General features: G+C 47.6%; 1 protein-coding gene across 42 annotated transcripts in view; it reads right to left on the bottom strand.

The window, feature by feature from the left end:
- The window catches only part of Mprip (myosin phosphatase Rho interacting protein), a 120,122-nt gene that overhangs the window by 32,149 nt on the left and 72,239 nt on the right, over positions 1-15,734 (bottom strand). For 6 of the 42 annotated variants that reach the window (XM_087569344.1, XM_087569363.1, XM_087569362.1 and 3 more), the window contains 7 exon segments: positions 13,122-13,371; positions 11,691-12,201; positions 7,968-8,109; positions 7,139-7,246; positions 5,398-5,454; positions 4,364-4,432; positions 535-624 (listed from right to left, as the gene is read on the bottom strand). In XM_087569344.1, the coding sequence (XP_087425470.1) occupies positions 535-624; positions 4,364-4,432; positions 5,398-5,454; positions 7,139-7,246; positions 7,968-8,109; positions 11,691-12,201; positions 13,122-13,371 (1,227 nt within the window). 42 annotated transcript variants of the gene reach the window in all.

The following is a 15,734-nucleotide window of genomic DNA, read 5'->3' as shown; positions in this document are numbered from 1 at the left end:
TAGCGAAGGGATGATGTAAGGGACAGATTCCCACATCAGGAAGAACAATAACTGTGAACCTGGGCTTAGAGATGGATACCAAATAAAAGGAGAGTAACCCAGTCGACTACAACCACTATGAAGCCTCACTGAAGAAGGCAAATGTACTAGAAATCCCTTAGCCTGATGCCAGCAGCCCTAATCTCTTACTCCCCAGTCTTCATCGCTCCATGGTCCAACACTCCAATATAAAAAGAAAAGAAAAAGGGGCTGGGGATTTGGCTCAGTGGTAGAGCGCTTACCTAGCAAGCGCAAGGCCCTGGGTTCGGTCCCCAGCTCCGGAAAAAAAAAAAAAAAAAAAAAGAAAAGAGCAATCTCTGCCACAGAACCTTTAAAAAGCCCCAGGGCAAAAAGATGCAGAAACCCAATTTTTGTCCATACCATTTATCAGGAGTACATGGTCAGCAGCCAGATGATTAACAGGGAAGATGGAATCCTGACCACATGTGCTAAGATATAACCCTGCTGGTCAACTCCATCCATCCCCAGACTCACATGTATCTGAAAGCCATAGTTTCTCTGGACTGGATACTCAGTGACATCATAGCAAGTGGACAAGTTAATTTCTCCATCTAGGTCAGCTGCCTGCAGAGAAAAATGAGAGGCGTGAGGAGACTTAGGAGAGAGGAAGTCTGAGTGAGCATGCTTCCACTGAATATCTTCACAGGCTAGACCATGACCAACTGTCCTACAAGTGCCATCTCTTGGGGTGTCTATACCACCATTTCTCTATGTATCTAGCCAAAGACTTTCTACACCAGTAATCCCCAAATGCTTTCTTATTAAAATCCTTTTATATGCCTAAAAAGGAGACCCTCTATGCTGGCTAGATTTATGTCAATGTGACATACACTAGGGTCATCTGAAAAAAAAAAAAAAAACCAAAAAAACAAAAAGCCTTAATTGAGATATTGCCTCATCAGATTGCCTACAGGAAAGTTTGGTAGGGCATTTTCTTGATTGGTGTGGAAGGGCCTAGCCCACTATGGGCATTTTGACCCCAGGGCAGGTGGTCCTGGGTGGTATAAGAAAAACAAACTGAGTAAGGCATAGAGAACAAGCCAGTCAGCAGTGTTCTTCCGAAATCTCTGCTTCAGTGCCTGCCTCCTGTCCCTGACCCGACTACACTTTGTGGTGGATTATAGCGTGTACAATGAAATAAACCCTGTCCTTGTCCTCTTCAATCACTGCTGGCCATTGTGTCTATCACAGCAACAAAATCAAACTAGGATACACAAACTAAGACACACTCTTAATTGAGAGTTTTGTCTAGGTTAAGTTCACCTATTAAAATGTATAAAAATGGGGTTGGGGATTTATTTAGCTCAGTGGTAGAGTGCTTGCCTAGCAAGCGCAAGGCCCTGGGTTCGGTCCCCAGCTCCGAAAAATAGAAAAAGAAAAAAAAAGTATAAAAATACACATTTTAAACATGATTTATTCACTTAAGGAAAACTTTAATAAAAGCCAGGTGTGGTGGTTTACATCTACAATTTGGGCACTGGGGAAGTTGGAGAGGAGCACTCAAAGTTTAAAGTTAATTTGAATCACATACTAAATCCACTTCATGTTAAAATTAAAATATACTTAATCAAAATATGATCCACATTCACTGTTTAGAGTGGCAGTGTTTACATTTCTGCAAGTCTCCATGCCTAACTCTGGAGAAGATGCTAGACTTCTGCAGTCAGCTTTTCATGTACCATTTTGGCTCACATATATGAAGAGAAAGTGGTCTAACACAGAGATGGGAAAGGAAGAATTTTCAAGGAATCGGCTGGCTGGTCCGCCTTGATGAGTAGTCGTGTCTGAAAGCTTAACTGCAGTGTGGAATTTGCAGTCCTATCAAGTGAATTTTCTGTGCTGTTAACAATGAAATCATGGCTCTTCTACCCTTTAAACATTTCTTTTGCCAGGCATGTTCTGTAACTTTATAATTGGTCACAGACAATATCAAACATCTACCCAGTTTTTCTGCAGGAGCAAATCTGTTAAAGCACTGATATTTCACCAGCAGAGTTTGCAGATAAAGAGGAGCTGTTAGGATAATGATATAAACCCCCCAACGTTCTCACTCTTTCCTTGTGTCACAGTCTCTGAATACTACATAGGTTAGTCTCAAATTCTTGGGATTCAAGTGGTTCTCCTACTTCAGTGTATTGAGCAGCAAAAACAACAGATATGTGTCATTGTGCCTAGACTAGGTTTTTCTTTGAAAATATTTCTTTTTCTATGTGTGAATGTTTTATCTCTATGCCTGTATGTGTACTATGGGTGAGTAGCACCTGCTAATAGGTGGCCTTCATTGGCTCCCCTGAAACTGTAGCAACCACCTTGTGTGGTCTTGTGTCAGAGGAGTAAGTTCTCTTAAGTGCTGACCTAACTCTCCAACCCAAATTGGTTTTTTGTTTGTTTGTTTGTTTGTTTTGAAAGCTTGAACTCTATTCATTACTGGCAACAAACTGTCCTTGAAGGAATAGATTCCTGGTTTATTTTCATGAAAATGCCTGTCAAACTGTCAAAATTGAGTGACAGAGCTTATTTGTCAGCTGTTTCTTCAAATAATATTCCACAAAGAGGCTAGTTCAATTGGTAACTCAGGATTTTCTCCAGTAAGGCTTTGGTATGCAGCTCAATGACTTGATGGACATTTCCCACTTAAAGAACATTAAAAAGGGGATGTTCAATAAAGGTGTTCCCCACACAAGCCTGGTGACCGAGTTCCATCCCTAGAACACATTTAAAGTAGTAGGAAAGAATCAACTTCACAGTTACCCTCAGATGTTCACAAGAGAGCTGTGGCATGTGTAGATCCACATTAGAAGATCATGTACACACGCACACACACAAACATAGTAATAATAAAAGTTAAAAAAAAAAAACACCAAAGAGAATGGCATTCAAAAGCTGCAACTTAAAAGTACCAAGGAACCTATTTTATTGTTTTAAAAACCATTAACTGTAGAGCGGTACAAGCTCATTGACTGTTGGTACAATCTGACTTTGGCCTGTTGTCAAGGCACTGGCAGTTTTCTCTGCTTCTGCTTTTGTGCCATCAGTGTTTTATCAACACAGTTCCTGCTAGCAGTCTTGACTTTCACAACACATTTCACTGATACTTCTCTAGAGGCCAGAGAGAGAGTTTCAGCTGGTAAAGGTGCTGATGATCTGAGTTCAATTCCTGAAACCTACTTGGTAGGAGGAGGCAACTCCTACAAGTTGACCTCTATACCATGCTGTGGTACACATAAAACCAAAGTTTTGAGTACTAGGTCCACCCTTGCTCAGAGCTTACCACCTGCCTATCTCATCAACAGCCTCCTCTTTAGGCCTTGGAGGCTGATCTCAAGAATTTAAATACATAAACCAGCCGAGAGATGCTTTTTCTTTTTCTTTTTTCTCTTCCAAATTATAAGAGCATGGAATGGCAAATGTGAGATTCGTGGAGATGGATGGTGGTTCTGAAGGACCCCAGATGGAGTTAGCAGGGAAAACGCAGGACATAGATCTGCCAGGTTGTTCAAAAGACTTTTTGGTAGGTACAGGAGGAAAGAGCTCCTTCTGGTTGGTCTTCTAGGAGTGGTGAAGAAATGGCTCATTTGGTAAAGCACCTGCTGCCAAGTCAGTCCCCGGGACCACCATGGTAGGAGACGACTTGTTCCTTGATTAAGTGTCCATGGCATAAGTGCCCCCCCCATGTCCTAATACACACACAAGAAATGATTTCTTAAATATAAGTTCCTCTACCACAACAAGGCAGACCAAGACATAAGTTTACCTGTCTAGTGACTCAATTTACCACAATCTTAAAGTTGGAGACCAAAGACAAAACTAGACCTGAGTTCACCCAGAGTACTAACTTCATTGTTCTTTTATTTTTTCGATTTATTTGTATGAATATTTTACATGTGTGAATGCCTGTGTATCACATGTGTACCTGGAGCCTGTGGAGTCAGAAAAGGACATCAGATTCCTTGGAATTGGGAGTTACAGATGGTAGTGAGCCATTATGTAGGTGCAGAAACCCAGATCCTCTACAAAACCAAATGCTCTTAACTGTTGAGCCATCTCTCCAGCCCAACTTCACTGTTCTTAAAAGAATATAGAAAACAAAGTAGTCAAAGCCCACTGCATCAGGATACCTAACTCAAGTCCTCAGAGGATGACCATAATGTCTGAGGAGGGCAACAGTCTGCCATCAAAGCTGGTCCATCTGCATGTACTGTGCCAGTATACTGAGACTATGACACCCAAGGCAGTAGGCTACCTTTTCACAGACTTCAGCCCTGGACTTTTAGATGCCACTTATGCCTTGTAGTGTTCTCACCTCCTCAGCCACGGAATCCCTGTAGTATCTCAGGCTCTGATCTGCCAGGACAAACCAGTGTTTCTTCCACTAAGGGAGAGAAAGATAAACATCCAACTACCCTGCAAACATGCCTGATGCCCCTCCCTGACCCCAGCTGAGTCTAGGCACCCTGGAGAGCACAGGTAAAGCAGGCAACAGACTGTTCTGGCAGGCAGCCATGCGCTCATGGCCTCGGGGAGGCCCTGTTAAGATGCACTCCAGCAATGAGGCAGTGGAGAGTAGTGGGCCTTGGCCAGCTCTGTGCCCTAGTGTGTGGTTGGTGACTGGTGCTTTGCAGGCCTCCGTCCTAACTTCAGAGACTGAAGACAGTTCTTCTGGGTCCATCACACAGAAAGGTGGCTGTGAAAAGAGTGCTGAGAGGCACAACCACTTGGCTGATATACCAGTGTGAGCCCCACTGTGCCAGCAGGTACAAACTAACCTGCGAAAGTCCCAATCTTCATTCTGAGCAAGGGAATTCGAGTCTTCAGGTAAGGCCAAGGGCATAAAATATGGTGGAAGAAGGAGAAAGAGGGGATGCTTTGGCACAGTCTCCCAAAGGCAAAAGGAGCTAGGATAGAAGATTGGGTTTTTATGGGCTTCTAAGGCCAAGGGCCTAACATGCTTCTGGTCAAGGTGAGGCTTGCAAATTCTTCCTGTTTGGACTTGATAATATTCATAATTCTCAGTACCTAATGGTGCCCTTAAAACTGAGATGTTCTAACCCAAGGATTTTGCAGCCTTATGTGTCTGCCCATATATAGCTACCTTGTATGGAAACGCAAGCCAGCCCCACAGCCATAGGCTAGCTGTTCTGCCTCTGAGGAAGCATAGACTCTTTAAGAGAATTTTTAGGAGCAACCATAGGCAGGAGCTGGAACTGCAGGATGTTGTAGGATGTCTGCAGGCCAAGGGCATGAATCAGGGCTCACAACCCCACCAGGGACAAGACAAGCTGGGACTTGCATCTGCTCCCCAGTCCTCCAGGCCTCGGAATGTACACACACACTCACCTGGCCATCCTCATACTGCTTGGTTAGCCAGCCTTTCTTGAAATTCAGCAGGTCAGGCTGAGAAAGAAAAAAAGAATAGCTCAAGGGAAGCCATCTGGGTTCCCAGTGATGGACAAGTGTGCACAACAGGGTTGTTTTCATATAGATGAAGCAGTGCCAGACAGTTTCTACCACCTACCAGAGAAGCCTGCCCGCTCTCTTGCCCCAGTGTTGCTGCCCAGAGGCATTTGTCCCTGAGGAAGTAGTAGGGACAAACCTGGGCCTAGCAGCACAGGGTGCTGGCTGCTCTGAGGTCTCTATTCTGGCTTATTCAGGGCTTGCACTCATTCTGCCTTGGGGCATAGCATAGGCACCTAAGTACATGGGGACACCTGCAGTAACAGTTGAAAGGAGAATCCAAAGGCTCCTGCTGAGACTGCAGGACTGAGGGCCAGAAGCCTGAGAGACAAAACCATGTCTGGGGTAGACAAAACAACAGCGGCGACCTTGCCCAACTTTAAGGTTACTCTTATACCAGGAAGAAGTTCAGTTTTCTTCTCTACACAGGAAGGTAGGTCAAGGACCATCAACAGACCTGAGTGGGGGCTGGCTCTACTGGGGAGCAGACTGCATTCCGCTGGGGACAAAGTTATCGTCTGCTAAAGTATACCCGGAAGGACAGACTTTGAAGACCCCAGCCACCCCTTCTGTGGTCCCCAGTGCTCTCAGGTCTTCTCCACAGTTGTCCTGCTCAGAAACTGGTTTTGATGTCTCTCAAGGACAGGGATTGATCCAGAGAAGTGACACCAACCAGGACAGGCATCCTGGGAGTTCCTGCTCCATTGTGGAGAGACCACAGCAGGCTTTTGCCATGCCACAACTGAACACAGTAAGATGAGGCTTCCCTTTGTGGAGCCTTCCTATAACCCATGCTTCACAAGACTTCCTTCTGCAAGAAGTGTTTGAAGAACCAACAGAGATGGAGATAAACTTTAGGATGCTCCAGCCCTGAGACCTGTACAAAGGGAAATCCCTTTTCGATGGTACACAGTTGTTGCTTCATGAGACTTTGGGATGAAGGCCCGCTCAGTGCCTTTCTGGACCCCTGCTGAGCTGCCGCTCTATGAAAGATTCTTAAAATTTTTGCTGTGGTTATCATTGTTGTGCCTGCCTTAAGGAATGGTGGAGGTTGGTCCCTGTGGGTCTTTTCTCTCTGGGTCTCTGGTGGTTGCCAGGAATAGTGGCTACCAGCTGAGTTGATAGAGAAACTGCTCTGGCTGGGGGATGAGAACTGGTGAGTGGGCCGTGTCTCCTGGAAGGCTGTAGACTGTGTTGAGGAACCAGGCCGAAGTTTGTCTGCAGCTTCATTCCTGTACACGCCCTCAAATGGGACAAATTTGTCAATATAACATGGAGCCTGTTCCGAAGTGCCACAAAAATAAACACCAAAAGCAAGACAGTAGAGGTCAAGTTGGGGCTTTACACCTGCAGTGGCCCTGTGCACCTTCCTGTGCACAGAGACCTCCATGTGCTGCTACTCAAGAGTGCCACAGCCCCCAGTCCTGTGGGTCCCGGAGGGGAAGGATGGTCAGTCTCCAATGTGCTGCAGACCAGTGGGTGGGCACTCACAGGCATGAGGGTGGTACAGAGGGCGGGCCAGTGTGGACATATAGATATAAATGGACAGAGGCCCAGAGTGGCCAAAAGTAGCAGTGGTAGTGGCACAGATCTCCAGAGAACTTGGCACATGGCCTGGGCTCACCGTCATGGAGGATTCTGTGGACCTCCTGTCCAATGACTTGGCTCTTCGGTGTGGAGACAGGGGACAAGCATCTGAGAGAGGAGCTGTGGGGGTTTCGCTGGCAAAGTCCTGTGGCAGAGAGCAGCCACCCATCAGTATAGCTCAATGCAGCTTGGTCAAGTATGGGGGCAACAAGTTGGGTAGTTCATCCCTCCTTGAGTAGGGCAGTGCTGTCTAGGCCCCACAGCAGGTTCCGGGTGACCCATGTCCTGGCTTTGGTCAGTGGAGCAGCCTTTTCTTTAGATGCCTGGTTATCACTCTACTGGCCCCACCCAATTTTGCAGCTTCTCAAGTTACAGAAGAAAGACAGCAGAGACCTCATGAGCAACAAAGAAACTGGAAAGAAGAGCTTGGGTATAGCAGGCCACAGAAGAGGCAGGTGGGCAAAGGCTGGAGGAGTCTAGGAGGAGGAGGACCGCTGGGGTCTGATGGACTTTGTGGGCCAAGCAGAGAAATGAGGGTAAAGCTTGCCACTCCAAAAACAAAAGGAGAAAAGAAGGTATCAGATTCAACTTTGCTCCTGGGTGGCCTCACTGGAAGAAATTGCGCTAGTTACAACTGGGATTTAAACCTCACTGAAGCATCTTGTGGCACAGAAGGCTAATGCTGTAGGAGGGAGATGTAGAGGATGGGTTGGTGCTCAAGAGGCTAACTGGAAGAGAACAAAGAGTGGAGGCCCAGGAGAAACATGTCCTTGGTATATACGGGACTTAGAGCATGTAGGGCAATGTGTTCCCCAGACCCAAACCATGCTGCCAAAGGCCCCACTTCGTCCCACACTAGAGCTCACCCGCTTTCTAGGGATGGCCCGTCTCTCACTGCGGCCCTGACGAGTGTCACTGGATGGAGTGGTCAGAATCAGCATGTTGGTTTCCATGTGCTCTGCCTTTTCAATGTCCAAGGCCTCAAATTTCTCAATTACCTGGGACCTCCTACAAAAGAGGACATGAAGCTGCTGAACCCGAGTCTCCCTGTTCCCAAGGTGGACTGCATCTCAAGTCCAGCAGGGGCTCCTGTAGTCGACTTGCACACCTGGCCTACCTCACTGGGCTCCAGTGTTAGCCTTCCTCTTAAGCATGTGAGGCACTGTTTATACAGTACTGATAGGACTTAGGGCACAGATTCAGTCTACTTGAGCTCCATTTTCCCCCCATTCATGCTGGGCTGGAACAGCCATAGAACCCTTCCACACTGGGCCTGCACTGGTCCTGCCCCAACATTGGACTCATACACCTTGGTAACCTCCCTGAGTCAGACACAATCAAGGACCACCACCACCTCCACACACATGGCACCCTCTAGTTACAATGCAACCCACAGTAGGATGTTCAAATTTTAGCAAGATAAAAGCCCATGAATTAACAGTTTCTGCTAACATTAAAAAGAATCAAAATCAAAATAAAACAAAGCAGTTGATTTCATGTGAAAGGCCAGCGGCCTTGTCAGGCGATCTGTGGCTGGGACGACGGAGCTGAGATGGAAGCGAAGCGGGTGGAGGAGGCGCGAACACAGCAGAGGGTGGAGAGGGCAAGACCTGAAAGAAAATAAGGCTGGGAAATGAATGAACAGAAAAAGACTGCTTTCAAAATTCAAATCATGATAAATCAAAGTTATCTAAGATTTAAAGCAGCAAACCCCAAGGTAATGGCTGAAGAGAGGAAACCCATAATTACTCCATAGCCTAAAGAGTCACCTTGTGGGATTAGGTAGAAGGCTTAGGCTGTATACCTGGGGTATGAGAGCTGACTTAAACCTGCTGGGAGGATGGTCTCTTCTCACCAAACCTGAGGCCTGCTCTCCTAGGGACATCCTACTCCCTCACAATGAGGGTGGGCGTGGCATGCATTCTGAACCAGTGGTGTGGAGCTAAGAGGAAGTGATAAAGGTCCCTATCAGAAAATTAAAATCTCTAATAAGCAAGAGGAAGAATATGGGCTAGAACCCAGGAACCTCTCTTTTCAGGGGTCACTACAAATCTACCTTAAGAGTTCCTTTCCTCAAGGGAGGTAAGAGGGCAAGGGCAGCCAGGAGGACTTCTGGTGCTGTGCCTCTACATTTAGTATTGTTAGAAGACTGGTGCCAGTTAGCTTGCTGTGCCCATACAGGCTGAGCTGAGGACTGACGGTGAGAGCAGTAAGCTAAGCAGCTGCTAACTGCCAAGTAGAGGGAAAACTTTTTAAGTGCAGCCAAGACATCCTGCACAGCTAGACTGCTGCAGGGAGATCTGGACACCCACAGCCCCAGGGCCACTGTTTCTTCCTGGGCTGAGAGCACTCTAACTGGCTAGAGAACTTCAAGGCCCCAGGATAGTGGGAGGGCTGGCTGTATGAGGCCAGATTGGCATGCATGGTATATACGTTTGTAGGGCTCTAAGCAGAGTAGTTAGCATGAGAAACAGGAGGCACTTGCTATAGCTGCTTGACAGAGATGCTGCCAAGACATGATGAGACCAGGAGCCTGGACAACCTCTGTATATAGCTGGTTCTCTATTGCTAAGTTGGCGTTTCTGAAGCAACAGAGGTGACAGGAAGTGCTTCACTCAGGCTACACTGACAGGTGAAGCTCTCACAAAGGAAGACAGAGAGGTCAGGGTTCCATTAGCTTTCTGTTAGTCACTAAAAGTGTTATAAGGATCATAGCTTCTCCACACTTAGCAGACACAGGTCTAAGAACTTCCTGTAAGAACTTCAAAGGTTCAGAAGTCTCAAGAGCAAATGCCAAGTTCAGTGCCACTGGTCCTCGGGAGGTGCTGCTTACTGGCTTACCCAAGTTTACTAAAAGCAGCCCGGTGGTTTCACCTGCCTGGCTGTGTGGCAGGTCTGTCTTGTCTCCAGTAACTCAATGCAAAGTAGTTGACATCTTGTTGTTCTAACCTATCAGGGACCAGGATCCAGTTCAGTAACAGGTGGACTACTTGGGCCTCAGACAGCAGTCCTCTAAGAGCAACACCAACCAGTGGGATCATTCAGAAAGGGATAGTTACAGGGTTAATGTGCAGAAGTAGTCCAGACACCAACACCAGCCGAAATTCATCCCCATAGTGGCGAAGAACATGCAAAAGAACAAAGCCTAGAGACTGCGTCTATCTCAGGCAGGTAGACAGAATGCATTCAAAATAACTTCTCTGACAACGAGCCTAGCCAAGCAGGTGAGCAAAATGGTTACTCTGGCCTGGCACTAAACTTAAGGCACAGCTGACCCCATTCTGGAACCATCAGAATGAGCCTGCTCAGTAGCCAGGGCAAACCCACCCCTGTGCACCCTCAAAGCCTCCTTAATGGTAAACAAGACCTTCTATTTCTGTTAGCCCAAATGCTTAATTAAAAAGGACACAAGGAGCTCTGGCACTGGTTCCTATCATAGGATCAGAGACTTCCTGTTGAAGGCCTACCCACTAACTGTTATTTACCATGAGGGATGATGGGTCGGGTCACCTAAGTTTTCATATCCATGAATCAGGGTAAGAGTAATAGGCGCCTTATTGAGCCACCGTTGGACTGTGAAGATTGACGATTATATGGAACACCAGGGAGCCAAGTAGCACTTAGTGTCCACTATCTACCTGAGAGCTCAAAGGCCATTTGAAAAAAGCTGGGTTGGGTGTCAACTAATTGTGAATTGTGAAAATGGGGACAAGAGAAAGTCCTCCCCAATTTCATCCTGCCCACAACACCTGACTGAACTTCAGCCTGCACCCACGGCAGGAAGACCCTCAAGATATTTCTGGAGTTGCCTTTCTGAACGGAGGACTTCTTTGTAAACCTAATGAAAACTGTGCCCACCCCACCCCTCCACCCCCCAAATCCCCCACAGCAAAGCAGACAGATATGCTTTTAAACTCTCCTGGGGGCAGCCATGGATCTTTTGAAATCTGTCGGGGCTAAGCAAGAAACATGACCTGGACATAAAACACAGCTCAGAGATATGGCAGAGAGTCTGAGGGGACTCACAGGTACAATGTTCCCTAGTCTTCAAGCTTGGGACATCAGCGCAAAACAGCAGGCAGGAGCCATATTTTTTCAGCAGTAAGTAGTCAGTAATCTCTGCCACTGGTGGGAGCCATTTCAGCAGAGCCCAGAGGTTTGGTAAAAGTGGTACCTGAGACTCCCAGCAGCTTTTCTGGCTGCTGCTTGCATCTTGGTGGGGACCTATACTGTCCTGCACTTTCCTGTATCTTGGAACCTCTTCAGTGCCCTCTGACAACTGCAGAACTGCCAGCATGAGGAGGGCCTGGTCCCTATCTGTGGCTCTGAGAGAACAGAAGTTCTCTCTGAGAAGACAGGTCAAGAAGCTTAAGATTCAGCCACACTAGGACCAATCTGGGAAGCACAATCTAGAGCAGCCAGTCTATAGACACTTAGTTCTGCATCTGGCTGCCAGGAGCTGAGAACTAGTACCACAGCCTGGGACCCAGAGAGGAAGTGCTCCATACACTGAACAGAAATCACATTCCTGAAGTATGCTTGTATGAGTATGAAAACACACGATTTTAGCCCTCTAGTGCCCTCCTTACCTCCGCTCGTTGCCAAACAGACGGGCCACCTCTTCCCTGCCAGGGCTTCGGGCCCGAGTCCTATGCTCCAACCGCCTTCTCTCCACCTGGAAGGCTTCTCGATGGCTGATCCGGATGGCCTTAGGGACGTCGGCCAGGGCGGCATACTGCCTGCTGGCTTTAAAGGCAAAGGTGCTCCCCAGTATCTCTGTTCCCCACCCCCCAGCACTGCTGGAGTCCATGTGGTTGGGCGGCCTGCTGGCCTCACCCAGGCTGTCAGGACAGATGCTGTAGACCATGCGGCTTGGGGCTGGAAGACCTGGGGAGTGAAGGGGGTGGCTGAGTTCCTGTGAAGGCGATCCAGGACAACCATACCTGCTGTGTGGGGTGCTGGGGCTGGGTGGAGAGAGTAGTGGGGGCAGCTGTTCCTCAGCCCTCAGGTCCTGCTTGGCCTTCTCCAGGGAGAAGTAGCCGCTTTCTACCCGTACTTTCCGACCACCATCCACACGGTCCCCACTTAAAATGTTTTCATCTGGAAGACAAGAGGAAGTTTGCTCAGACTGCTGTCAGTTCTGTCATGAGAACTTTCCAAAAGCCCATACATGATCAACCAGGAGCTGCCTAACACCTCTACATTCACACTCCACAACTACGAATGGACCAGAGGTAAAAGGTGAAAACTGTGGGCAGAAATCCCATCTCCATTTCCTTAACTCCCTACCCTTTTTCCACCAGTCTGGTCACTTTGCAGGTCACTTTCACATAGTTCTGGTGGGGAAGCAGGACTCTGTCCTAACCAATGGTTTCTTACCCGATCACAGGAGGAAACCAACCAAAAGACATTTTTCGGGCTCTTAGTACATTTTTGAGGCAGGGAGGAGACCTTTTGCAGGCACGACAAGGGGCACAGTATGCTGAAGAACTCCAATTGAGGGAGGCAAAGAAGGAAATTTTAACTCTGCTAGGGCACGGTGATGTCAATGGTGTTCTCCCTGGCTCTTCTTCTTAGCCAGGAGCTGAGCAAGATAGTAAGAATGAGGAGAGGGGCACTGCGATCCCTCTAAAGATAGGAGGGACCCAACCCAGCAGGTTCTAAGAGCTAATAAGGTAGGAACCTGTGATACAAGAACAGAGGTCTCATAGAGGCAGAAAGAACAGCGTTTATAGATCTCCTGAGGCCAACAGAGTAGGTACTATGCCTTTCTCCTTCACAGGTGAGGTAGAGAGGTCAAGCTGAATCTCATAGGGCCAGGAACCCATGCCAGGCCAGTGCTGCCCAGAACTGATGATGCACAGAGGGATGAAAAGTTCAGGACCTATGACTGGACTCTAACTAGGGTCCTGTATCACATGCCCAGTGTCACTTCCTATCTCCTGGATGGAGGCCCACTTCAGCAGTACAAGATGGATCACCACAAAAAGAGGCCTGCAGGCCAATCAGCTGCTGCTCACCTTCTTTGCTGTCTAGCCCTGTTTCCCGTGGGGTGCAAGCAGCAGGAGGTTGGCTTTGGCTGGGACTCTGAACTGGACTCAGGCTGGTCCCATCAGGTTGGTCTTTGGCTCTCATTTCTTCCTGCCAGAGTGTGGATTTGGTGGTGGGGACCTTCTCAGCACTGGGAATGCTGCTGCTGCTGCTGCTGCTGCTGCTTCCACTGCTGCCACCACTACTGCTAGTGACAGCCATCTTAGCAGGCCCAGGTTCCTGGAGGGGTAACAGTGATGATAGCACATAAATACATAGCCCAAGCTAGCACACAAGTCCTGGCCGCTAAATTAAAAAGAATACAAGGACAGCAAAACAGTGTTGCAGGGATGAGAAGTCCTTTTTTTTTTTTTTTTTTTTTTTTTTCCTGATTGTGCCTTGTCCAAGAGACCTTGCAGAGGAAAGGTTCTGGGTTTCAACCAGAGCCATGTCACCAAGAATCTAAAAGCTCTTTCTGTATATTGCTTAACAGTGCCTAGAAGAGCAGCCCAGTTATTAAGGGTGAGCTCACAAGAGTCTGCCATTTCTATACTCATAGGTACTTGAGACATAAACAAAGGGAGATAGGACAGGGCAAAAGAGTGCACTCCTCTGAGTCAGGCCCACTGCTATCTAGACCATAGGGGTAAATGCAGAAAGGAAATTCCACAGCACCCTGTGGTCTTACCCACTCTCAGCTTAAAAGGAACACCAGGGATAATGTGAAAGAACTGCTGAATAAGACAAACACTAAGGCCTGACAGTTGCTGGTCATTCACATTAGAAATCCTATCCCCTTGACGATGATTTGTGGAGTGGGGCCCTAGGATTTGATTAGGTCATGAAGGTGAAGCCCACGCAAATGGAGTTAGTAACCTATAAAAGAAGCCAAGAGATCTACTTTGTGCCTTCCATCATGTGAGAGAGGACCAGAAGTGGACCCACATCTGCTGGCACTTTAACCTTGAACTTTCCAGTTTCCAGAATTCTGAGAAAATCCCAATGTCTATTGTTTAAGCACCTCACTCTGACATTTTGTGAACAGCATCAGGACTGATATGAGACACACAACATCCCACTGAAACCTGTACACCCACACCTGTCACATGCACACCTTGTTCTCGAGGACAAGCTGTTCTTTATTGGTAGCTCAAGTTATTTCCCAGTTTTCCCAGGTCACAGAAATGGTACAGCCCTGAACAGAACTCAGCAGACGTACAAATCCAGTTTCTAAGTACACAGAGAATTGGAGTCTTTAGACGCTGAACACAGATAAAGACAGGATGGCAATCCCAGCTGTCCTGTAGTACCCACTCAAGTTCTGTGCCCAACCATTCTGCTGAGGGGTCTGCCAGAGGGTGGAGTCAGCTGATCATTATCTTGCCACAGAGACAGAGAGGTTGACATATAAATACCCACATCTTACTTCCATGTAGTCTCAAGCCAAATAACTGGGCCTGATCCACACCTGTGGCCCCAAAGGAGCTTGTTCTTGTTCCTGTATAACAGTATTCTGTCTTCTGGAGGATAGGTAAACAAATCCTCATTCTTGGGCTAGATCCTTTTTCTTCTGGGCAGACGGATGAGAAATCTAGTTCAGTGAGTGTGGTCACAAAGAGGTGGAGAGGCTTGGACTGCACAGAGCCAGCCTGGGTCAGCAAAGGGTATAGAAACCCAGGTTCATTGCACCCTGTCCCTGAACTGTTCATGAACTGAGCTGTCATGTTCACGCCATTAAGACCGTGACAAACCCCAGCTGCTATCACAGGCACTCAGAAGGGCTTCCAGAGCCAAGGAAAAAGAGAGTAAGCTCCCTCTCCTCAGGGTGCCATTCTCTACTTCTCTGGCATGAAAATGGAGCAGGAGCCATAGAGAGGAGGAAGCCTTGAAGTAGAGGGCAGCAGAGACCTTACAAAAATCACAAATCCTAGAAAAGACCAGGGAACACTCACCATATCCAGATACAGAGCAAGAGCGTCATCCAGCCCTCAGCCAAGGGCCTGGCAGAGAAAAAAAGCCACCCTCCCAAGTTCCATATGAGAACAGACTCTTGGAGAGCTAGGAAACTCTTGCTCTCATCAGGCCTTGGGGACCCTTGTTTCCCTCTACTCTAGTCCTTCTGTTCAGGCACATATGTCTGGCAAGTATCAGCTCTATCATCCGAGTTTCTTTAGGGTCCAGCTCAAGAATTTAGCCTGGACCCAGCAGAAACCAAGCTTCTGGTCCTGAGTGGTCTAGCCTGAAACTCTTCTAGGCTTTGTGCAGGGATATGGGAGAGAGATGGAAACTGGGCTTCATAAATGGCTCTGATAACAGGCTGTTCAAGTGTGTGTGGGTGTACCCAGAGACTTCAATCCAAATGTAATCCTTGTCTCTTTCCTGAGACTCACCAGAGGTTAGCTGTGGGGAAGGGGAGAGGCATACCATAACACTGGTAGAGGAGGCTAGGAAGTCTGCCCCTAGTTCTAAGGCATACCTCAGGGTATGGGTGACTTCCGTGTTCTGGGATCATAGGTCTCTTTCTACTGGCCAGAGAGTTGGAGCCTGGCCACAGGGCAGCATCATTTGGAAGGGACAAAGTTGTGGGGGAGGGGATATATCCA

Source organism: Rattus norvegicus, chromosome 10 (assembly GCF_021556685.1).
Source record: "Rattus norvegicus strain SHRSP/BbbUtx chromosome 10, alternate assembly SHRSP_T2T, whole genome shotgun sequence".
Taxonomy (NCBI): Eukaryota; Metazoa; Chordata; class Mammalia; order Rodentia; family Muridae; genus Rattus; species Rattus norvegicus.
This window is presented reverse-complemented; position numbering and strand designations above follow the sequence as displayed.